The 24879-nt window shown below is 43.3% G+C and overlaps 1 protein-coding gene across 4 annotated transcripts in view; it reads left to right on the top strand.

Moving 5' to 3' along the window:
• wdr91 (WD repeat domain 91) overlaps positions 1-24560 on the top strand; it is a 57965-nt gene extending 33405 nt beyond the window's left edge. For all 4 annotated transcript variants that reach the window (XM_080190592.1, XM_080190589.1, XM_080190591.1 and 1 more), the window contains 6 exons: positions 592-686; positions 5456-5615; positions 13197-13305; positions 13434-13546; positions 13734-13931; positions 22955-24560. In XM_080190592.1, the coding sequence (XP_080046718.1) occupies positions 592-686; positions 5456-5615; positions 13197-13305; positions 13434-13546; positions 13734-13931; positions 22955-23119 (840 nt within the window). In that variant the 3' untranslated portion in view covers positions 23120-24560. The remainder of the gene's footprint in view (positions 1-591; positions 687-5455; positions 5616-13196; positions 13306-13433; positions 13547-13733; positions 13932-22954) is intronic.
• Positions 24561-24879: the final 319 nt, after the last annotated feature.

The following is a 24879-nucleotide window of genomic DNA, read 5'->3' as shown; positions in this document are numbered from 1 at the left end:
AACAATTATCTTGCTCTGTGAATCTTAATATAATTAACATACCATTAACACCAAAGGATGGCAGCACAGTTATTAGCACTGTTGCCTCACAGTGCCAGGGAGCCAGGTTCAATTCTGGCCTTGGGTGACTGCACATTCTCCCTGTTTCAGCATGGGTTTTCTCCAAGTGCTCCAGTTTCTTTCCACAATCCAAAGATGTGTAGATTAGATTGATTGGTCATGCTAAATTGCCCCTTAGTGTCCCAGAGTATGTGGGTTGCGGGGTTGGGGGGGTGTAAATGTGTGGGGTTATGGGGATTGGGCCTGGATAGAATGCACTGTTGGAGAGTTGGCACAGACTTGATGACCCCCTCCTGTGTTGTTGGCATTCTATGACTGGTAACCTAGAAAGCCAGATTCCCTTTCTATTTTGTAAGATTTTTATTATTCTTTGTTTATTTGCTGCAATTTATCCATTCTTCCTAGGGCCACTATTTTAAACGTGTTTATTAGTTTCTGTAATAGACTTCGGTTGTCTTCCTCGGTGCTAAATATTGAAACTGCGAGTTGTGCTAAAGCAGTATTTTCAGAATGTCTATATTTCTTTTGCAGCTTTTGCTTGGCAGTGGGGTTGGAACAGTTCGACTTTATGATACTGAAGCCAAGAAGAGTTTGTATGAGCTAACAATTGACGAATCTTATCCCCGGTGAGTTCTGGATTCAATATGTATGAAGTGGGGTGAACTGCTAGTGAGGACACATGGGATTGTTGTTTTAAAACAGGTTTGATAAAATACTGAAGTTCAGTTGATTTTCAGCATCTAAAACTTTCTCAAAAATTACAGCAAAGAAATGTACTTTCCTGCCCAATCAATCTGTACTATTTATTTATGACAAGAGGCACTGCCCTACTCTTCTGTCTTCAAGTCCTTCCAGTTGCTCACTTCTCCCTATTTCTAACCTCCTTTAGTCATAGAATGCTTCAAATTGGCTGCTGGCCTCCTGGGAATCTTGATTTTCATCGCTCCTTCATTGACAGTTGTGCCTTTCAGCTGTCAAGACCCTAAGCTCTGGAATTCTATCTCTAAACCTCTCTACTTCTCCATCTATCCTTCTTGCTCTAAGAAATTCATAAAATCTTGGTCAGAGAGGTAGATCTTAATCAACTGCCCTAATGCTTCAATACTTAGCTCAATGTCAAATTTTGTTTGTTGCTTCTGGAATGTTTTATTAACAATGATTTATAAATGCAGGTTGTTGCTTTGATCAGGAGGAGGCCATGATGCAACAGAAGCCAGTTCCTTCATAGCAGGTTTTGGATTTCAGTACCTCTTCCAATCCTGATGTCCATTGTTTTCCATGAAGTCTAAAAGTGTTCTTAAAGTGGACAAATTCATTTTTGTCTCACATTTTACTGACTCCACAAAGCTTTTGATGGCCTACCTATTTAGGTCCCTTTCCAGACTGTGTCGTCTTCAGAATTAGTTTTCCCGATTATCTTTGTATTGTCAGGAAAATTTATTACAGTACACTCGTCCGCTTCATCCAATTCATTTATAGGATAATGAAAATGGATTGGAGGTGGATAAATCCCCAGGACTTGATAATCTTCATCCCAGAATATTTAAGGAAAGAGCTGTAGTATTGTAGATCCATTGGTGGTCATTTTCAAAATTCCTTGGACTCTGGAATGGTTCCTACAGATAGGAAGGTAGCTAATGTAAGCCCACTATTCAAAAGGGGAGGTAGAGAGTCTAACATTGGTAGTAGAGAAGTTGCTAGAATCCATTATCAAGGATTTCAAAACACAGCATTTTAAAAGCAGTGGTGTAATCAGACAAGGTCAACATGAATTTACGAAAAGAGAAATCATGCTTGACAAGTCTACTGGAATTCTTGGTGTCATCTGCAACCTTACTAATAATGTCTCCTAAATTCTCATCCAAATCATTAATATAAATAACAAATAACAGTGGACCCAGGACTGATCTATGAGGCACACCACTGGTCACAGCCCTCCAATTGTATCTAATTGGCTACCTCATCCTGGATCCCGTGAGATTTGACCTAATGCAACAACCTACCATGTGGTATCTTGTCAAAGGTCTTGATAAAGTCCACATAGATAACGTCCACTGCACTCTCCTCATCTACCTTCTTGGTTACCCCTTAAAAAACTCAATCAAATTCTTGAGACATAATTTTCCATTCTCAAAGTCATGCTGACTGCTTTAATCAGTCTTTGCCTCTCTAAACGCCTGTAGATCCTGTCTCTCAGAGTACCTTCTGACAACTTGCCCACTACTGACATTACCCACTCCACCATTAAATATTTTATAATGGATTCTAGCATTTACTCCACTACTGGTGTCAGACTGACTGATCTATGATTCCCTGTTTTCTCTCTACCTGCTTTTTTAAAGAGTAGAATTACATTAGCCATCCCGCAATCTAATCCGTAAGAAATGTTCTAGAGTCTATAGAATCTTGAAAGATGACAACCAATGCAACCAGTATTTCTAGAGCCACTTCCTTAAGTTCTTAGGCCCTGGAAATTTATCAACTTTCAATCCCATCAATTTCCCCAACACTATTTTTCTGCTAATACTGATTTCCTTCAGTTCCTTCAACATTTCTGGCCTGTTATTTGCACCGTCCTTTGTGAAAACCGACAGAACCAAAGTATCTATTCAGTTGGTCAGCCTTTTTTTTGTTCCCTGTTATAGATTTCCCTGTTTCTAACAGTAAGGGACCTACATTTGTCTTCATCACTCTTTTTCACTTCACATTCCTATAGAAACTTTTACAGTCAGTTTGTATGTTTCCCCCATTGCTTATTCTTTTACTGAGTTTTACCCTTAATTAATCTCTTGAATCATAGAATGTTTGGCCCATGAAATCTGCACCAATTCTCTGACAGAGTATCTTCCCCAGGCCCTCTCCCCCTCTCTATCCTCATAACTCTGCACATTTCCCATGGCTAATCCACTTAACCTGTTTTGATTTCTAAACTGCTTCTCTGATCTATTACTTCTTTTCTGGCCAATTTGGATACCTCTTCCTCGGATCTAATAATATCTCTAATTTCCTTTTGTAAACCTTTCCCAGCCACCTTTCTCATTTTATTTTTGCGCCAGATAGAAATGAACAATCGTTACAATCCACCGTGCCATCATTGAGTGTTTCCCATTGTCTATCCACTGTCATCCATTTAAGTAACGTTTCTCAATCTGTCATAGCCAACTCATGTCTCATCCCATTGTAATTTCCTTTATCTTGATTCAAGACGTGAGTTTCAGAATCAGCTATGTCATTCTCAGTCTTGATGGAGTTCTATTAAAAATCTGTTTTGCAGGGGAATAGTTATAGCAGACTTCTACACTGCCTGCCAAATCCTCTTGCCTTGCCCAATGATCACCCATTCCCTTCCTGCCTGTGGGGTCTTAGTTTGTGGTGGTACCACCTCTCTATATGTGCTATCCACCATACTCTTTGCCTCATGGATGCTCGATGGTGTCCCCAGTTGCCCCTCGAGCCAGCTCCACTATTCATTAAGATTGTGGTTTCTAATTCGCTATTCCCCTGAAAGTCTTTGATGTCCTTGCCTAACAGCAATCTGTTTATCTTTGCCTTAAGATTATTCAATGACTCTGCCTCTATCATCTTCTGAGGTAGAGAATTACAAGTCACTCAACTTCTTGAGAGAGAAAAGTTCTTCTCATCTCTGTCTTATAAGGGAAGCTTCTCATTTTAAAACAGGGCCCCCAAGTTCCAGACTTTCCCACAAGAAGAAATATCCTTCCTGTGTCCACCTTGTCAAGACCACTCAGAATCTTATATACTTCAATCAAGCCTCCCCTCACTCTAAACTCCATGGAAACAAGTCCAACCTGTCCAACAAAGAACAACACAGCACGGGAAACAGGCCCTTCGGCCCAACGAGCCCGCGCCGCCGTCCCATTGTCTGTGACCTATTTTTATAAGACAGTGCGCTCATTCCTGTTTTCAAATCTGCTTATGTCCTTTCTTAAGAAAGGAGACCAATACTGCGCACACTATTCAAGATGTCCCACCAATGTCCTGTATACCTAAAACATAACATAACATCCTTACTTTTTTGTTCAAGTTCTCTTGTAATTTTGGGGTGGCACAGTGGTTAGCAGTGCTGCCTCACAATGCCAGAGTCTCAGGTTTGATTCCCACCTTGGGTCACTGTCTATGTACAGTTTGCACATTTTCCCTGTGTCTCCTCCCACGCTCCAAAGATGTACAGGTTTGGTTGATTGGCCATGCTAAATTGCCCCTTAGTGTCAGAGGATTCATAGAGGAATAGCCTAGATCTCAAGTTTCTACAGCCAGCAATACTTTCTGCACATGTGGTCACCTGGGATACTGGTTTCTAGAGCTTCTTCTGCAAAAATTTTCATGTGGCACCTTAGCAAATACTTTCTGGAAATCCAAGTGCAACACATCTACAGGTTCCCTTTTATCCACAGAACATTACTTCATAGAAATCCAATAGATTGGTTAAGCATGATTTCCCTTCACAATATCATGCCAAGTCTTCCTGATTACCTTAAGTTTTTCTAAATGCCTAGCTATAACCTGCTTAATGATAGATTGTAACACTTTCCTCACAACAGACGTTGAGGTAATTGGTCTATCGGTTCCTGTGTTCTAACTCCCTTCTTGATCGGAGAGGATATATTTGCTGCTTTCCATGCTGACAGAACTTTTCCAAAATCCAACAAATTTTGGAAAAAATGATACCTATGCCTCATTTGCCACCGCTTTTAAGACTCTAGGATGAAGTCCATCAGACCCTGGAGACTTGGCAGCTTGCAGCAACATCAGTTTGCTCAGCATCACTTCCTTGGTGTTGTAATTGCACCAAGTTCCCGTCTCCCTTCTACATCTTGATTCATAGCTATTACTGGAATGTCTTTTGTATCCTCTTTAGTGAAGACAGAAGCAAAATATTTGTTAATTTAATCAGCCATTTCCTCCTCATTTACTATTAGCTCTCTGTTCTCACTCTCTAGTAGACCAACAGTCACTTTACTTATTCTTTTCCTTTTCAAATACCTGTAGAATCTCTTGCTATCTGTCTTTACATTTATAGCTAGTTTCCTTTCAAACTCTTAATTTCTTTCTCCTGATTTAACTTTTATTCTCTGCCTTTCTTTACATTTTGATCTGCCACTCATCATTACAGAGTTGTACGCTTTCTCCTTAAGTTTGATGCTTTTCCTGACTATTTAACTGCGGGTGGTGAGTCTTCCCCTTAAAATTTATATCTATTATAGGAATATACTTATTCTGAAATATTGCCTTGAATGTCTGTCATTGCATCCCTGCTGATTTATCTTCAAGCCTGGTATCCCAGATACTTGGGGAAGTTTTCTACAATGTATAGAGTCGGTATAGGATACTCTGGGAAGCTTCCTAACATGTTACCTGTCTTTATTTTAACCAGAATCTTGTCTCTAGCTTGTAGTCCAAGCGGTACATCGTTTGTTTGCTCTTCTGCTGCTCCGAGCATCAAACAAATGACAGTGGTGGAAACCGGAGATAAAGGAACAAACCTGGTTCCGGGCAACCTCCTCCTGTGGGACACGAAAACCATGAAGCAGCAGGTAATATGCTAGGATCCTCTCTGGATAAATGGGAATGCAGTAAGTTATAGTACGAGCCTAACAACACAAATTTTGTAAGTTTAAATTTTATATTTAATTGATCGGATACGTTATGAACCGATACGTGAAAAGTTGCTGTTAGATTATTGTAAAAGCCCAACTAGTTTTGCTAGCATCTGACTAGATCAACACTGTGACTGACTTTAAATTACAGTGGAAGGAGAGAAACCATAAATACAGCCTTGCCAGAATCATCCACATTTCATCAAAATTTTACTTTAAACAATCCAAGCTTTACCTGAGAATCTTTCCCTGTAAAGGTTTTGATGAGAACAGTATCAAACTACAAATGCACAGGTCTACAGCAGGCAGTCTAACAGTTATGTTATTGGGTTAGTAATCTAGCGGCCTCAACTTCAGCAGGGAATTTATGTTCAAATCCAAGCCAAGAGCAGTTTCAGAATTTGATGTTTTTAAATGTAGCCATGAATCACTCAGATTGTCATGCAGTTCTAGCGGGTAGTTCATATCCTTGAGGCAAGAAAACTTGCTGTTCTCCTATATGCAATTCCTGACTGCCTTCTAACAGTGCAAGTCTCTCAGTTACATCAAACTGCTACAAAAGATAGCTCCAGAAAGCCAAGCAGCACTTTCTCAGGGCAAGACAACATTCACATCTTGGCAATAAAAGGACAAAGAAAGGTATAGCACAGGAACAGGCCCTTTGTTCCTTCAAGTTGTGCCAATCATGATGTCTGCCTAAACAAGTCCATATCTTTCATTCCCATCCTATTCATGTATTAGTCTAGATGCCCCTTAAATGCCACTTTATCATGCCTGCTCCCACCACCTCCCCGGCCAGGATGTTCCAGACATTCACCGCCCTCTGTGTAAAAAAACAAAACTTACCTTGCACACCTCCTCTAAACTTTTCCGCATGCGTCTGTGTCCCCTAATACTTGACTTTTCTACCCTAGGAAAGTGCATCTGACTATCCACTCCGTCCGTGCCACTCATAATCTCGTAAACCTCTATCAGGTCACCCCTCAACCTCTGTGACAAGTGGTGTTCCTCAGGAATCAGTGCTGGGATCTTTGCTGTTTGTAATATATGTAAGTGATTTGGAGGAAAATGTAACTGGATTGATTAGCAAGTTTGTGGATGACACAAAGGTTGGTGGATTTGTGGATAATGATGAGGACCATCAGAGGATACAGCAGGATCAGTTGGAGACTTGGGTGGAGAGATGACAGATGGAGTTTAATCCGGGCAAATGTGACGTAGTGCATTTTGGAAGGTTTAATGCAGATATGAAATATATAGTAAATGATAGAACCCTTAAAGAGTGTTGATAGGCAAAGGGATCTGGGTGTACAGGTACACAGGTCAGTGAAAGTGCAATGCAGGTAGGGAAAGTAGTCAAGAAGGCATACAGCATGCTTGCCTTCAGCGGCCAGGATATTGAGTTTAAAAATTGGCAAGTCATGTTGCAGCTTTATAGAACCTTAATTAGGCCGCACTTGGAATATAGCATTCAATTCTGGCTGCCACAGAAGAATGTGCAGAATTTGGAGAGGGTACAGAAAAGATTTACCATGATGTTGCCTGGTATGGAGGGCATTAGCTATGAGGAGAGATCGGAGAAACTTGGTTTGTTCTCACTGGAGTGATGGAGGTTGAGGGGAGACCTGGTAGAAGCCTACAAGATTATGAGAGGCATGGACAGAGTGGATAGTCTCAGGGTGGAAGAATTACTAGGGGCCATAGATTTAAGGTGTGAGGGGCAAGGTTTAGAGATGTACAAGGCAGATTTTTTGCACAGAAGGTGGTGGGTGCCTGAAACTCGTTACCAGGGGAGGTAGCGGAAGCGGATATGGTAGTGACTTTTCATAAGAACATAAGAAATAGGAGCAGGAGTAGGCCATCTGGCCCTTCGAGCCTGCCCCGCCATTCAATAAGATCATGGCTGATCTGTCCCTGCTTAGTTCCACTTTCCCGCCTTCTCCCCATAACCCTTAATCCCCTCTCTTATCAAAAACCCATCAACCCGCGTCTTAAAAATATTTAGCGAGGCAGCCTCCACCACTTCAACGGGCAGAGAATTCCAGAGATTCACCACCCTTTGAGTGAAGAAGTTCCTCCTCAACTCCGTTCTAAACCGCCCCCCTTTTATCTTGAGGCTGTGCCCCCTAGTCCTACTGTCTTTTTTGAGCGGGAAGAGTCTTTCCACCTCTATCCTATCCATCCCATTCATCATCTTATACGTCTCAATGAGATCTCCCCTCATTCTTCTAAACTCTAACGAGTACAAGCCCAGTTTATTCAGCCTCTCCTCATATAGCTCAACCCCCTCAACTCCGGTATCAGCCTAGTAAACCTCCTCTGCAGTTTTTCGCCCCGTAAGTAATAGTCCTTCCTACCATTCTTCCTACCAAAGTGGACCACCTCACACTTGCCAACATTAAATTCCATTTGCCATTTCCTGGCCCATTCGCCCAGCCTATCTAGATCCTTCTGTAGACTCTCCACACCCTCCGCACAATTTGCCGTTCCCCCAATCTTGGTGTCATCAGCAAATTTCGACACCCTACACTCGGTTCCCTCCTCCAGATCATCTATATAAATGGTAAAAAGCTGAGGCCCCAGCACCGACCCCTAGGGCACTCCACTAGTCACCATCCGCCAATCCGAATAGCACCCATTGACCCCCACTCTCTGCCTCCTATTTGACAACCAATCCTCTATCCATGCTAACACCCTACCCCCAACTCCATGTCCCTCGACCTTCTGCAATAACCTCTTGTGAGGTACTTTGTCAAACGCCTTCTGAAAATCTAGAAAGACCACATCCACCGGCTCTCCTCTATCCACCGCCCTAGACACATCCTCATAGAACTCCAGTAAATTTGTCAGACACGACTTCCCTTTAATGAAACCGTGCTGCGTCTGCTCTATCAAGCAATTCCCTTCAAGATGCCTCGCAATTTCCTCCTTAATGACAGATTCTAACATTTTACCTACCACAGACGTTAAACTAACCAGCCTATAATTCCCCGCCTTTTGCCTGGCACCCTTCTTAAACAACGGCGTAACATTAGCCGTTTTCCAATCATCCGGCACTTCCCCAGAATCTTGATAAATACATGAATGGGATAGGCATAGAGGGATATGGTCCCTGGAAGAATAGGGGGTTTTAGTTAAGTCAGGCAGCATGGTCGGTGCAGGCTTGGAGGCCGAAGGACCTGTAGCTGTCTGAAATTTCCTTGTTCTTTCTTTGTTCTTTGTTCTCTGTCATTCCAGTGAGCACAAACCAAGTTTATCCAACCTCTTCTCATAGCTAATACCCTCCAGACCAGGCCATACCCTGGTAAACCTCTTCTGTACCCTCTCCAAAGCATCAACATTCTTCTGGTAGTTTGGCAACCAGAATTGTACACAATATTCTAAATGAGGCCTAACTATGGTTGTGTACAGCTGCAGCATGACCTGCCAATTTTAAACTAAATGCCCCAACTGATGAAGGAAAGTATGATTTCTTGACTATCAATTACATTGCCATTTTCGGTGATCAGTGGACATGTATGCCCAGATCTCTCTGCCTGTCAATGCTCCTAAGGGTTCTATCATTTACTGCATAATTCCTACATGCATTGGACCTTCCAAAATGCATTACCTCGCCCTTGTCTGGATTAAACTCCATCTGCCATTTCCCTGCCCAAGTCTCCAACTGGTCAATATTTTGTTGTATTCTGTGACAATCCTTTACTATCCACAATGCCACCAACTTTTGTGTCATCTGCGAACTTACTAATCAGACCAGCTACATTTTCCTCCAAATCATTTATATATACTATGAACAACGAAGGTCCCAGAACTGTTCTCTGTGGAACACCACTAGTCACAGCCTTCCGTTCAGAAGAGCATCCCTCTACTGCTATATTCTGTCTTCTAAGACAGTTCTGTATCCATCTTGCCAGCTTGCCTCTGATCCTATGTGACTTCACCTTTTGTACCAGTTTACCATGAGGTACCTTGTCAAAGGCTTTACTGAAGCCCATGTACAACATCCACTGCCTTTCCATCATCTATCATCTTCGTCACTTCCTTGAAAAACTCAATCAAGTTAATGAGGCATGACCACCCCTTCACAAAACCATGCTGTGTATCACTAATAAGTCCATTTGTTTGCAAATGTAAGTAAATCCTGTCCCTAAGAATCTTTTCCAATAATTTCCCTACCACTGACGTAAGAATCACAAGCCTATAATTTACTGGATTATTCCTGCTGCCCGTGGAACAACATTGGTAATCCTCCAGTCCTCTGGAACTTCACCTGTAGCCATTGAGGATACAAAGATTCCTGTCAAGGCCTCAGCAATTTCCACCCTTGCCTCCTTCAGTATTCTGGGGAAGCTCCCATCAGGCCGTAGGGATTTATCTACTTTAATGTGTTATAAGATGCCCAATACCACGTCCTTTTTGATGGAGAGATGTATGGTAGAATAAGGAGAAGCAATCACCTGATTCTTGAAGGCACTTTGAACTGTTTGGGTACTCCTTCATCACCATGGCTCCTGCTGTGAAGAGACATATGCTGATTACATTGGACACCAGAGTTTGGAATGATAAGCCCATACTGAGAGATTTGATGGATTACCTGAGCATACAATGCATACAGTGCTCAGGTAATCCATTGAATCTCTCGGTATGCGGTTGTCATTCCAAACTCTGGCGTCCAGTGCAATAATTCCAAGTACTAATCCAAGCTCTTAAATTCATCTGTCTTATCTGTTATACTCACATTGAAACAAATGCACTTCAGACCACCAGTCCTGCTATGTTCAACAACTATTCACTGCCTATTCTTCCTCTTAATCTTATTGTCCTTAGTCTGTAGCTGTCCCTCAGTTATTTCTCCTGCTGACCTATTCTGGTTCCCAAACCCCGCTCCCCACACCCCCACCCCTTCCCGAGTGACTCGCAAATTTACCTGCCAGGATGGTTTAAATTTACAGAAAGGTCAGACGATGATTGCTTGGGGTTATTAGGAGAGGAATTGTGCATACTTAAGTAAAAGAAGCCAAATGAATCTCAGTGGCCAAACTCCCCCATAGCTTGATTTTATGAACTAAACTTTTATTTCACAATGTTGAAGGTATAATTCAGACTAAGTTCCTGGCTGAGTTCTATAGGTACCTTGGTCCTTGTTCCTGAATGTCTCCTGTTACTGTGGTCAATATCTGATGCATATTGAGTTTAGTCTGACCTTACTGTTAAGTATTAACATAGAACACTACAGCACAAACAGGCCCTTCGGCCCACGAGTTGCGCCGATCACATCAACACCTACCAACCTACAGACCTATCTATAACCCTCAATCTCATTAAACCCCATATACTCATCCAGAAGTCTTTTAAAAGACCCCAGCGAGTTCACCTCCACCACCACTGACGGCAGCCGATTCCATTCACTCACCACCCTCTGAGTGAAAAACTTACCCCTAACATCACTTCTGAACTTCGCTCCTTGCACCTTAAATCTGTGTCCTCTCGTAGCAACCATTTCAACCCGGGGAAATAGCCTCTGAGAGTCCACCCTATCTATTCCTCTCAACATTTTGTAAACCTCTATCAGGTCGCCTCTCAACCTTCGTCTCTCCAGGGAAAAGAGTCCCAGCTCCCTCAACCTAACTTCATAAGGCATGCCTCCCAGTCCAGGCAACATCCTTGTAAATCTCCTCTGTACCCTCTCAATAGCTTCTACATCTTTCCTATAGTGAGGCGACCAGAACTGCGCACAATACTCTAAATGAGGCCTGACAAGGGTCTTATAAAGTTCCAGCATTACCTCCCGACTCCTAAACTCAATCCCTCGATTAATGAAGGCCAGTACACCATACGCCTTCTTGACCACCTCCTCCACCTGCGAGGCCGATTTAAGAGTCCTGTGGACCCGGACCCCTAGATCCTTCTGCTCTTCAACACTACTCAGACTTCTGCCCTTGATAGTGTACTCGTTCATCCCGTTGGTTCTGCCAAAATGGACGACTACACATTTATCCGCGTTGAAGTCCATCTGCCACTTCTCCGCCCAGTCCTGCATCCTATCTATGTCCTGCTGCAACTTTTGCCATCCTTCCAGACCATCCACAACACCACCGACCTTAGTGTCATCAGCGAACTTACTTACCCATCCCTCCACTTCCTCATCCAGGTCATTTATGAAAATGACAAACAACAAGGGTCCCAGAACAGATCCTTGAGGCACACCGCTGGTGACTGACCTCCATTCAGAAAAAGCCCCATCCACAACCACTCTCTGCCTTCTGCAGGCAAGCCAATTTTGGATCCTCAAGGCCAAAGGCCCTTGGATCCCATGCCCTCTCACCTTCTCAAGAAGTCTTGCATGGGGGACCTTATCAAACGCCTTGCTGAAGTCCATGTACACTACGTCCACGGCACTTCCTTCGTCAATGTGTTCAGTCACATTATCGAAGAACTCAACTAGGCTTGTAAGGCACGACCTGCCCTTGACAAATCCATGCTGACTATTCCTGATCATGTCAAACCTCTCCAAATGTTCGTAAATCTTGTCCCTCAGAAGCCTCTCCATCAGCTTACCAACTACTGAGGTCAGACTCACCGGACGGTAATTTCCCGGGCTATCTCTGTTCCCTTTCTTGAAAATAGGAACTACATCCGCAATCCTCCGGAACCTCTCCCGTCTCCATTGACGACGCAAAGATCATCGCCAGGGGCTCTGCAATCTCTTCCCTCGCCTCCCACAGTATCCTGGGGTACATCCCATCTGGTCCAGGCGACTTATCTACCTTGATAGAATTCAAAAGTTCCAACACATCCTCCTCCTTAATATTCACGTACTCAATCTTTTCCATCTGCTGCAAATCCATAACAAAATCTCCCAGATCAGCTTCCACTGTGAAAACTGAGGCGAAGTACTCGTTAAGCACTTCTGCCATTTCTTCTGGTTCCACACAAACCTTTCCCCCCTCACCTTTTATAGGTCCTATCCCTTCTCTTCTTATCCTTTTACCTTTCACATATTTATAGAAGGCCTTGGGATTCTCCTTAATCTTACCCGCCAAGGTCTTCTCATGACCCCTCCTGGCTCTCCTAATTTCCCTTTTAAGTTCCTTCCTACAGTCCTTATACTCCTCAAGATCTTTAACCTCTCCTAATTCCCTGAACCTCTTATACACCTTCCCTTTCCTCCTGACTAGGTTCAACACAGCCTTTGTGCACCACGGTTCCCGCGACCTACCAAAACCCCCAATATTTCAATATTTTTGAAAATATTTTGGGCACTTCATCCCCTGACTGCCATTCTCCATTCTTTCCCCTGCCCCTTCCCCAAAGGAAATGAATTTTGTTGTGGACTGTTGTTGGGTTTGAATTTATTCTCGTGATCTGGGCAGTGACGAATCAACTTGGGATATGAGCTTGCTGGGAGATAAATCTAGCTCAGCAGCCTTGCTGACTGATAGCAAACAGAAGTGAATGGAAGTTCCAGCTCATATTATTGAATTAAAGTTTCCAGTAAGTTTACTTGCTTTTCTGCAGCATCAGTTTTCTCTGGATCCTGAGCCCATTGCCATTAACTGTACAGCTTTCAATCATAATGGGAATCTGCTGGTGACTGGAGCTGCTGACGGGATCATCCGACTCTTTGGTAAGATGAATATTTTCTTTGCGTTAGACTTTAAAACCTCCCTAAATCCAAAGACTGGTCTAACTTCTCTCTCCTGTCCTTCCTCTAATTCTGATGAGTCAGTGTGTGTTTTAATTACTGTGTTTCAGATATGCAGCGGTATGATTGTGCTATGAGCTGGCATGCACATTCTGGGGAGGTTTATTCAGTGGAGTTCAGCTATGATGAAAACTCTGTTTACAGCATTGGTGAAGATGGAAAGGTAATGGGACAGCTGATAAGCAGAGAGATGTGGGTGCGGGCCCGCATGCTCGAGCATAACCGCCCACTTGAGTGTGTAGATATGCCTGTCTATAGGTGGATCAGTGTGTCTGTGTGCTTGTAAACTGATGTGACACTTCACCTCTGCTGATTTTGGTCTTTCATTTTTGATTGTCTTGTTGATCCAGTTCATTCAGTGGAACATTCATAAGAGCGGAGTAAAGGTTTCTGAGTGTGGAGTACAGTCAGACGCAATTGGCCCATTTGTATTATCTGGGTACAGTGGATATAAACAAGTGCAGGTGCCCCGTGGAAGACTGTTTGCATTTGATTCAGAGGGGCATTATGTACTCACTTGTTCCTCTGGTGGTGGAATCATTCACAAGGTAAGACACCGTCCCATCTACATTTATGATGGAAGCTCTGTTTACTTATTTCACCCCCTATCCTGTTAATTCCCTTTTCTGAAGGACTAACACTAATTTCATGCTGAGATACAATTTCTTAGTGACTGAGCGACCTGTGTCACCAGCCAAGTGACCATTCCTGTCATATAAATCTAGACAATGCATGTGGCAGATTGTCCAACTACAGTGCATCATAGCTGAGTATTATCCATTCCGGTGACAGATACGCTCCTAGCAAAGGTTATATATAACCATCAAGACTAAGGTTTCTGGTTGTCTTTTTTACCCCTCCCATATCGTAGCCTCTGAGCCTTATTGTAGCATTCCAATGACTTGCCTCGCTATGATCAGCGCCTTCTAATCCAGCCTTTAATTTTGAATTATTTCAGTATTATAATTCCCACTGAAGTCAAATTACTCTTGTTCAGTGAACTGTACAGAGCTTTAGTTAGAGCCCGTCAGGAATAGTGCTCAGTTCACCACATTGAGATGGATGCTTTTGAAGAAGATACAGCAAAGTTTGACAAATACTGGGGCTAAAGCAGTTAAATTATGAGGGCACATTCTGCCTTCCCTTCACTTCAAGGATCATTCAGTCTAAAATGGCAAAACAATTTGATGCATAAATGATTTCCTTTGTGGGAGAGCCCAAAATAAGGACACCTTTATTTCCTTAACAGACTGTGATGCCACTGGCCAGTTCAAATTTTTACAACTGTGGTTGATGAATATTTGTCAAGTAAGGATATTAAAGAATGTGGAGCAATGGTATGGAGGGAAGGTCCTATGAGGAGAGACTGAGGGATTTGGGGTTGTTTTTGTTAGAAAGAAGGCGGCTAAGAGGGGACCTTATTGAAACATATAAGATGATTAGAGGTTTAGATAGGGTGGACAGTGATAGCCTTTTTCCTCGGATGGAGAAAGCTAGCACGAGGGGGCATAGCTTTAAATTAAGGGGTGGTAGATTTAGGACGGATGTCAGAGGTAGGTTCTTTACCCAGAGGGTGGTGAGGGATTGGAATGCCCTGCCTGCTGCAGTTGTAGATGCGCCTAGTTTGGGGGCGTTTAAGAGATCCATGGATAGGTTTATGGATGGAAAGGGATTGGTTTAGGTTAGAGGGTCATTGCTTTTTTAGTTGGTCGGCGCAACATCGTGGGCCAAAGGGCCTGTTCTGCGCTGTAATGTTCTATGAAATGACTGATCTGTATCTTGACTCTCATATTGAATAGGGGAACAGGCTCAAGGGGTTGAGTGATCTATTTCTCTGCCCTGTGTACTGAATTTGGTTACTCATTGTCTCAAGATGGAATTACACTGTGATTTATTGGAATGTGTAAATTAGGTTCTCTCAGCCGCACATGGCCCCAATTTCCTATGATTGAGCAGTGGAGCAAGCTTGGTCTGGATGTGGAAGGGAGACATGATGTGGAGATGCCAGTGTTGGACTGGGTAAACACAGTAAGAAGTCTCACAAAACTTGGTCCCCGTGGCTGTTTCATGTGTCTGGATAAAGAACTGGTTGTTGAAGGTGAAGACATTGTGGTCCAGGATGAAGCAGGTGAGTTGTAAAATTGCGTCTGGAAACTGGCAGTTGTCGGCGTTGAGTACTGAAGCAGTTGCAGCCATGCCATCGTCGTAGGGGATGCTAGTGTAGAGTGCTGAGACATCCATTGTGACGAGGAGTGCTCCTGGTTCAACTGCTCCATGTGTACTGAGTTTCTGTAGGAAGTCTGTAGTGTTGCAACAAAAGTTGGGGGTTCTTTATACAATGAGTTTCAAGATGTCCTCAACGTAGCCAGAGAAGTTCTTGCACAGGGTCCCATTGCCCGATACGATGGGACAGCCGGGTATGTTTGCCTCGTGTATCTTTGGGAGGCAATAGAGATCTCCCATGCGGGGAGTGCGTGGGATGAGAGCATGAAGGGTGCTCTGAAGGTCCGGATCAAAGGTCTTGATCAGAGTTTTGAATTGATGGGTGTGTTCTTTGGTCGGATTTGTGGGTAACTGTCTGTAGTGTTCCTTGTTATTCAGTTGTCAGTATACTTTGCAGTAATCCGTTCTGTTCAGTATGACGATGGTCCCTCCCTTGCTGGTTTGATGACAATGTTGCTGTTGGTCTTGAGAGCGTGGATGGCGTTGCATTGTGATTGGGTGATGTTCGGGGCTGTCTTGTGAGTGCGGTTGATGAATCTGGTGTTGACGCATCTCCTGATGGGGGACACAGTGGACAGAGTACCCTTCGTCGTCCAGTACTTCCCTGGAGTGAAGAAGCTACCCGTTTTCTCCAGTGTCTTCAACATGTCATTGATGAAGACGAACATCTCGCCAAGACCATCTCCACACCCCCACTTTTTGCCTGCAAACAACCACACAATCTTAAACAGACCATTATCCGCAGCGAACTACCCAGCCTCCAGGAGAACAGTGACCACGACACCACACAATCCTGCCACAGCAACCTCTGCAAGACCTGCACAGCTGCCATCATCTCACATGAGAGCACCATCCACCAGGTACATGGTACATAGTCTTGCAACTTGGCCAATATTGTCTATCTGATACGCTGCAGGAAAGGATGTCCCGAGGGACAGTACATTAGTGAGACCATGCAGACATTATGACATCAGATGAATGAATACCGCTTGACAATCACCAGGCAAGATTGTTCTCTTCCTGTTGGCGAACACTTCAGCGGTCATTCGGCCTCTGATCTTCGGGTAAGTGTTCTTCACAACACACGACAACGCTGAGCAGAAACTGATAGCCAAGTTCCGCACACATGAGGACGGCCTCAACCGGGATCTTAGGTTCATGTCACACATGTAACCCCCCTGATTTGCCTGGGCTTGCAAAATCTCACTTACTATCCAGTTTGGAGATAATACACATCTCTTTAACCTATGCTTAATGCTATCTCCACTCACATTGTCTGCACCTTTAAGACTTGATTAGCTGTAAAAACTCACATTCTAATCAGTATTCTGTAAACTGAGTGTATTCTGTAAACTGAGTGTGTGTCTTTACATTCCCTGTCTGTAATCAGAACTCTCCACTCACCTGACGAAGGGTCAGAGGCAGAAAGCTAGCGGCGTTTGCTACCAAATAAACCTGTTGGACTTTAACTTGGTGTTGTGAGACTTCTTATTGTGTGGAAGGGAGAATCAGACCGAGGAATATGTGAAGTCAAGATGGAGACATAGCTGGCCAATGGGAAGCATAAACTGAAGTAGAAACCAGGTGAATAGACAGTAATTAGTGAGGAACAGGAAAAGAAAGAAATTTTGAAAAACATTGACTTTAATTTAAGTGAGTTCTTGAGCCGCATTCTGAAACCGTAAGATCTTTGGATGCAATTAATTACAAGCTTATATTGCACGATCTCAAAATACTTTCATAATATGTAACTCACTTGCTGGTTCTCTGACTCTCCTGTGCCAATATAGAGCATTCTATGGTCAGAGGCCTTTAATTGACTTTGTGTTGTTCTGAGTAGTATTAACAAAGAACAACCCAGCACAGGAAACAGGCCCTTCGGCCCAACGAGCCCGCGCCGCCATCTTAACAAAGCATTTTCCTACACCTACCTTGCCCCGTGTGTATGTTAATGGTACCCCTATTATAGCTAGATTCAGGGGAGAATAGTGTAGGGTCAATTTGGTACACCGGTCAGCCTAAAAGCACATCTTTAGGGTGTGGGAGGAAACCGGAGCACCCGGAGGAAACCCACGCAACCACAGGGAGAATGCGCAAACTCCCGCAGACACTGGCCCAAATCCATGTATCTGCACAGCTAGCACTGATAGTCACTGAGCTGTTGTGGTGCCCATCTGCTGGTCCAGGTTTAAGCACACAACACGACACAAAGTACTAGGCCACTCTCAACATCCAAGAGCAGCCCACGCACGACCCACCGTGTGCATGCCCCTTGTTTGACAACAAGGTGGACCGACACACCTGCGGATTAAAAGAGACAAAAACATTAACGTAGTATTACATTTCCAGTATCGTCCCGAGGCTCTGACCCTTTTTGAAACTGTCACCGATAACCCTCCATCCCTGTGTCACTCATGTGCCTATCTAAGTAAACCTTAAACAAGTCCAGCGTGCCTGCCTCAACCACCTTACTTGGTAGCGCATTCCATACCCCCACAACCCTCTGTGTGAAAAACCTCCCTCTAGTATCCATATTATACTTCTCCCCCCTCACCCTTAGCTCGTGACCCCTTGTGATATTTGTCTCCAATCTAGGAAAAAGCCTGCCACTGTTGAGTCTATCTATACCTTTCATTATTTTATACACCTCTATCAGATCCCCCCTTAATCTCCATCTTTCTAAGGAGAAAAGCCCCAGTTTACCCAATCTTTCCTCATATCCCAGTCCTTCCATACCAGGCAGCATCCTGGTAAACCTCCTCTGCACTCTCTCCAGGGTCTCCACGTCCTTCCGGTAGTAAGGTGACCAGAACTGGATGCAGTACTCCAAATGCGGCCTAACCAACGTTCTGTACAACTGAAGCATTAGACACCAGCTCTTATACTCTGTACCCCTTCCTATAAAGGCTAGCATTCCGTAAGCTTTCTTCGCAACCTTCTCCACCTGAGTTGCCACCTTCAGAGACTTGTGCACTTGCACTCCCAAGTCCCTCTGCATTTCTATACTCTTAATTGGTCTACCTTTATCATGTAACTCCTCCCTGCATTATTCCTTCCAAAATGCATCACCTTGCATTTGTCAGGATTAAATGCCATCTGCCCTCTATCTGCCCAGCATACTAGCTTATCTATATCCTGCTGTGTCACCTGACAATCTTCCTCACTATCCGCCAATCCTGCCATCTTGGTGTCATCTGCAAATTTGCTGATCACACCACGTACACCCTCTTCCAAGTCGTTTATATATATTACGAAGAGAAGAGGTCCCAGTACTGAGCCCTGCGGCACACCACTAGTGACAGACCTCCAGCTTGAAAAGGTCTCTTCCGCTACTACTCTCTGTCTCCTGTTGCCTAGCCAGTTTGCAATCCATCTAGATACCTGTCCCTGTATCCCATGTGCCTTAACCTTTTCTACCAGCCTACCGTGAGGGACTTTGTCAAACACCTTACTGAAATCCATATAGACAATATCAACGGCTCGCCCATCGTCAACCGTTTTTGTCACCTCCTCAGAAAATTCTACCAGATTCGTAAGGCAAGACCTCCCCTGAACAAAGCCATGTTGCGTATCCCTAATCAGATCGCAACGCTCCAAATACTTATACATCCTATCCCTAACAATCTTCTCCAACAATTTTCGTACCACTGATGTCAAACTCACCGGCCTATAATTACCAGGGTTATCCCTACTGCCCTTTTTAAACAGCAGTACCACATTAGCTATCCTCCAGTCCTCTGGGACCTCACCTGTGTCCAAAGAAGAGACAAAGATTTGCGTCAGAGGCCCAGCAATTTCATCTTTCACCTCCCTAAGCAACCTGGGATAAATGCCATCAGGCCCCGGAGCTTTATCAGTTTTTATGCTACCATAAACTAGGCTTGTACTCATTAGAGTTTAGAAGAATGAGGGGAGATCTCATTGCGACGTATAAGATGATGAATGGGATGGATAGGATAGAGGTGGAGAGACTCTTCCCGCTCAGAAAGGACAGTAGGACTAGGGGGCACAGCCTCAAGATAAAGTGGGGGGCGGTTTAGAACGGAGTTGAGGAGGAACTTCTTGACTCAAAGGGTGGTGAATCTCTGGAATTCTCTGCCCGTTGAGGTGGTGGAGGCTGCCTTGCTAAATATTTTTAAGACGCGGGTTGATGGGTTTTTGATAAGCGAGGGGATTAAGGGTTATGGGGAGAGGGCAGGAATGTGGAACTGAGCCACGACAGATCAGCCATGATCTTGTTGAATGGCGGGGCAGGCTCGAAGGGCTAGATGGCCTACTCCTGCTCCTATTCTTCTTATGTTCTTAAAAACCCTAACACTTCCTCCCTCGTAATGGATAGCTCCTTCAACTGATCTACAGCTCCCTCCAAGACAAGTATTGTGTCTCTGTGCTACCCAACAAATGATGGAAGTGCTTTCATTGTCACTGGGATCTGTGTATTCTGTGCTGCGGGACAAATGGTGTCTCTGTGTACCCTGTAATGGCCAGCATATTGTAACAGTGTCATGTAGCCTGTGTACACTGTAGTTAGTGGCTATCTTTACACAAATGTCCCTGCTGTAGTACCTTGTATCTCAGTTTATTACATCTTCCTCTTACAAATCCTCCTGTCTCTCACTCACTCTCACTCCCACCCCCACCTCCCCCCAACCACCACCCTAGTTATACAACTCTACAGAGCAGTGGTCCTAGCATGGTTCAGATGAAGCCTGTAACATCGGTACAGCTCCCACTTTCCCTGGACTTATGTCAGTGTCCCATAAATCAAAACTCATTTCGCCCACACCAGTCTTTGAGCCACACATTCATCTCTCTAGTCTTATTTAGTTACTCCAGAAATTCCGTTCGTACCTTTGAGGTTCTGCTTTTTAGTTTCGCCCTTAGCTGCTCATAATCCCAAAGCAGAAATTCATAATTTTCTTTCTTTTTTTTTGCATTTCAACTTGTGGCCGATGAGCCGCAACTTGAATGTGTCCCAGGTTACTGTGGGAAGCAAGGGACAGATTGCAGGGGCTCTGATCCAACTTTTGATTTCCTTTCTAGCCACAGGGGAGATACCAGAGGATTGGAGAACAGCTAATAAAGTCATAGAAATTTACAGCATGGAAACATGCCTTTTGGCCCAACTTGTCCATGCCACTCCCTTTTTTAATCCCTTAACTAGTCCCAATTGCCCACGTTTGGCCCATATCCTTCTATACCCATCTTACCTATGTAACTGGTGAACCGTGTAATGTGGTTCAGTTTTTAAGAAGGGTTGTAGAGATAAGCCAGGGAACTATAGACCAGTGAGTCTCACGTCAGTGATAGGAAAACTATTGGAGAAAATTCTGAAGAAAATCATCTATTTCCACTTAAAGAGGCAAATCTTAATTAGGGATAGTCAGCATGACTTTGTCAAAGGGAGGTCATACCTAACGAATTTGATTAATTTTTTTTCAGAAGATGACTAGCTGTGTAGATGGGAGCAGTGTAGTTGATGTAGTTTATAATGATCTCAACAAAGCATTTGACAAGGTCCCATGTGGGAGACTTATAAAGAAGTCATATGCACATGGGATGCAGCGTAATTTGATTAAAGTGGGTTCAAAATTTGCTCAGTTGTAGGAGACAGAGGGTGATGACAAAAATGTTGCCTTAGTGACTGGAAGCCAGTGTCCAGTGGTTTACCACAGTGTTCTGTGCTGCGTCCCCTTTTATTTGTCATTTTATATAAACAACATAGATTACCTTTTTGAGTGGTGGGATTAATAAGTTTGCAGATGACATAATAATTAGCGGCATAGTTAACAGTGAAGCTGTGTCTTGCGCTACAAGAAGATATAGACAGGATAGTGAATGACAGAAAAGAGGCAGACGGAATTTAATCCTGAAAAGAGAGAGGTGATGCACTTTGAAAGAATAGTTTGACAAGGAAGCATTCGATGAATAACATGACACTAGCAAGTTCTGTGGAACAAATGGACTTTGTTATGCTTGTCAATAGATGTCTGAAGGCAGAAGGGCATGTTAGTAGGATGGTGAAAAAAGCACATGAGACACTTGCCTTTATCAATCAAGGCATAGATTTACAAAAACAGAGAAGTCATGCTCCAAGTTGTATAGAACTTTGGTGAGGCCACAGTTGAAGTGCTTGTGTAGATCTGGTCACCACATCATAGGAAGGATGTGATTGCATTGGACAGGATGCAGAGGAGATTCACCACGATGTTGCCTAGGGTGGAACATTTAAGTTATGAAGAAAGGTTGGATAGGCTTGAGTTGTTTTTGTTGAGCAAAGATGACCAGAATGAGCTACACAGAGTGGATATCGAGCAGCCATTCCCCTTAGTTGAAGGGTCAGTCACAAGGGGATATAGGTTCAAGGTAAGGGATAGGAAGTTAAGTGGTGGTTGTGAGGAAAAACATTTTTACCCAGAGGGTGGTGATGGTCTGGAATGCATTGTCTTATCCTTTAAGAAGAATCTAGATGAGCACTTGGCACATCATAGCATTCAAGGCTATGGACCAAGTACTAGCATATGAAATTAGGTGGAAGGGCAAATATTTTTCACGTGTCGGTGCAGACTTGATGGGCTGAAGGGCCCTTCCTGCATCATATGATTCTGGGGATTTTATCAAATATCCCTGGAACTCTGTTTAAGTAACAATTGTCGATATTCACCTCTTCAAAATTGGCTGAAAGAACTGGTTAGCTTTTTCCAGCTCCTACTTTGTGTTCTTATAATTTAATTGAGCTTTCAAAAGAATTTGAAAGGAATTTGAGTAGAAAAACTTCCCCTGGGGGTGAGATTTAGAACAAGGAAACTTGATATCAAAGTCAGATCTCCTCTACGTACAAAATATGGTAATTGTGGAATCCTCTCCCACAAGTATCTCAATTAATTTAAAATCTGTGACTGATAGACTTTTGCTAGCGTGGGCTATAAAGATATGGGTAGCTAAGGTGGATGAATAGAGATACAAAACAGATCAGGCATGATCTCATTGAATGGTAAACAACCCTGAAGATTATAAAGTGAATAAGATGAGAGTGCCTACAAGTACATACTATGCATCCTGTCCTAATGGTGTGTTAATATCTTTGTGATACTGTCAATTTGTCTATTATATAACCCATAAAGTGCTAATCTTTGTTTCTGTTAGAACGTACCACAATTATTGCATTTTAGGATTAAAGATACCCATTTCCTTTAATAGATATGGGGCATGACAAGTTTTTGGCTATATAGTTAATCTATCTGACACCAGGAGTAACTGAATAGAGATCGGCTAAAGTTAATTGAGGAATAAACGAGACTCTAGAACCAATATGCCCATTGACTCCAGTGACCTTTCTGTTTTCTAGCTGACGAATACAGAGCAAATGTTGGAACCTTGCCTGTCACTTGGAGGTCACCGAGCACCCGTGGTCACTGTCGATTGGTGCACTGCAATGGATTGTGGGACATGCCTGACAGCATCCATGGATGGGAGGATTAAGCTGACAACTCTACTGGCGCAAAAAACATGAATGGAGTGCACATCAGAACTGAAGCTGCAATATGACTTAGAAACATTGCTTCATTAGAAAGATGCAGAGTGTTGCAGTACTGTGTTTAATTTCAATATTTGAAAGTTCCACTAATGATTCCAAATATTTTGCTGCACTCTGTCAAACTACACATTTCCAAACTCTTTGGTTAACAGCTCTTCATATGAAAAATCATTCCTGTTACTGTTTCATGTCTAACTAATAACTTCAGGAACAGCATACCATGTATTACAGTGGCCAGGATTAATATGTTTTTTAAACTTTGTTTAAAAATAATGATACAACCTGGGCATTCCATTAATAGTGGCTCCTTGCCTTTTTCATCACTGATGTAAAATGCCCTCAGTCTGAGCAAAATATGCTTATGTTTTACTCATCTGTCATAGTTGGGACATGAATCACGTTATGTTCTGTTGTTACGCAGCAAATAGCGTTGTTCCGGGCCAATCAGATAAGAAATTTGTGAGTTTGATCATTGGTTTAGCTGATCTCAGATTAGATGTTGGTTGGATACAACTTCCCTCATTGTCCCTAGAGTGAATTGTTAAAAATTGGCCAGCTTCCCTCAACAGTGTTATTCAGTGCCACCTGTTGTGTATTTAAATGAGAACAGAATCTGGACAAACCATAGGTAAACTGCAGATACTCAATGTGTGGCCTCGTGGCAACTTGGATAAGTTGAATCATCACATGCATGTGAGAAGCTTAGCACAAAATAAACTTGATCCAGAATTATTCTCACACATCATGTTTTATCAGTGCTACTTTGTGTTAAATGCCTGATTTTCAGAAATTTAAACTGATGCCCATTTTGTGAATACTCTGCAAATTTAGCTTTACATAGTTGGCTCAAGTAGAAGAGGATTCAAGTGATTTACTAGGAGGAGCTGGGGAAATACAAGGGTATAATGGTGTGGAAAATTAACTCCTGGTATAAAGCCTCAGGAACAAATTTTGTGTGCAGGCTGAGCAATGATTGTGTGGAATTGGCAGTTAAAATTGACTGAGGCTCCATGATAACTTCCATTTACTGAATGTCCAGTTGGTCCATGACAATATGTGCATCTGCTTCATTCTGTGCTTGTTTCCTGGGCAACTGTCATAATTTGTTTATTCTCATAGAGTCAAGGACTTCTCCAGACTCTGTGGTTGATTGCTGGTGGATAGTGGTTAGAATGAGCCTGAAGAGGTGGCTGCTTGCCATGCCTGGTATTAAGACACAAAGGCAGGTAGGTACTGCAGAATAATTTCCTAGTACATTTGAGCAAATCATTGGCATCCTGAATATGTGCTTTCTTTGCCTTGACCAAAGAAAATTACAGCACAGGAACAGGCTCTACGGCCCTCCAAGCCTGCACTGACCATGCCACCTGACTGAACTAAAACCCCCTATCCTTCCGAGGACCATATCTCTCCATTTCCATCCCATTGATGTATTTGTCGAGACACCCTTTCAATGTCACTATCGTATTTACTTTCACTATCTCCCCCAGCAGTGAGTTCCAGGCATCCACCACCCTTTGTGTAAAAAACCTGCCTCGTACATTTCCTTTAAGCCTCACCCCTTGCCGCTTAAACCAATGCCCCTTAGTAATTCACTCTTGCATCCTGGAAAAAGGCTTCTGACTATCCACTCTGTCCATGCCCCTCAGAATCTTGTAGATGTCTATCAGGTCTCCCCTCAACCTTTGTCGTTCCAGTGATCCTGGTAAATCTTTTCTGTACCCTCTCCAAAGCCG

Source organism: Carcharhinus amblyrhynchos, chromosome 6 (genome assembly GCF_965287045.1).
Source record: "Carcharhinus amblyrhynchos chromosome 6, sCarAmb.v2.hapA, whole genome shotgun sequence".
NCBI classification, from domain to species: Eukaryota; Metazoa; Chordata; class Chondrichthyes; order Carcharhiniformes; family Carcharhinidae; genus Carcharhinus; species Carcharhinus amblyrhynchos.
Note: the sequence above shows the minus strand (reverse complement) of the source record. Positions and strands in the feature narration are given on the sequence as shown.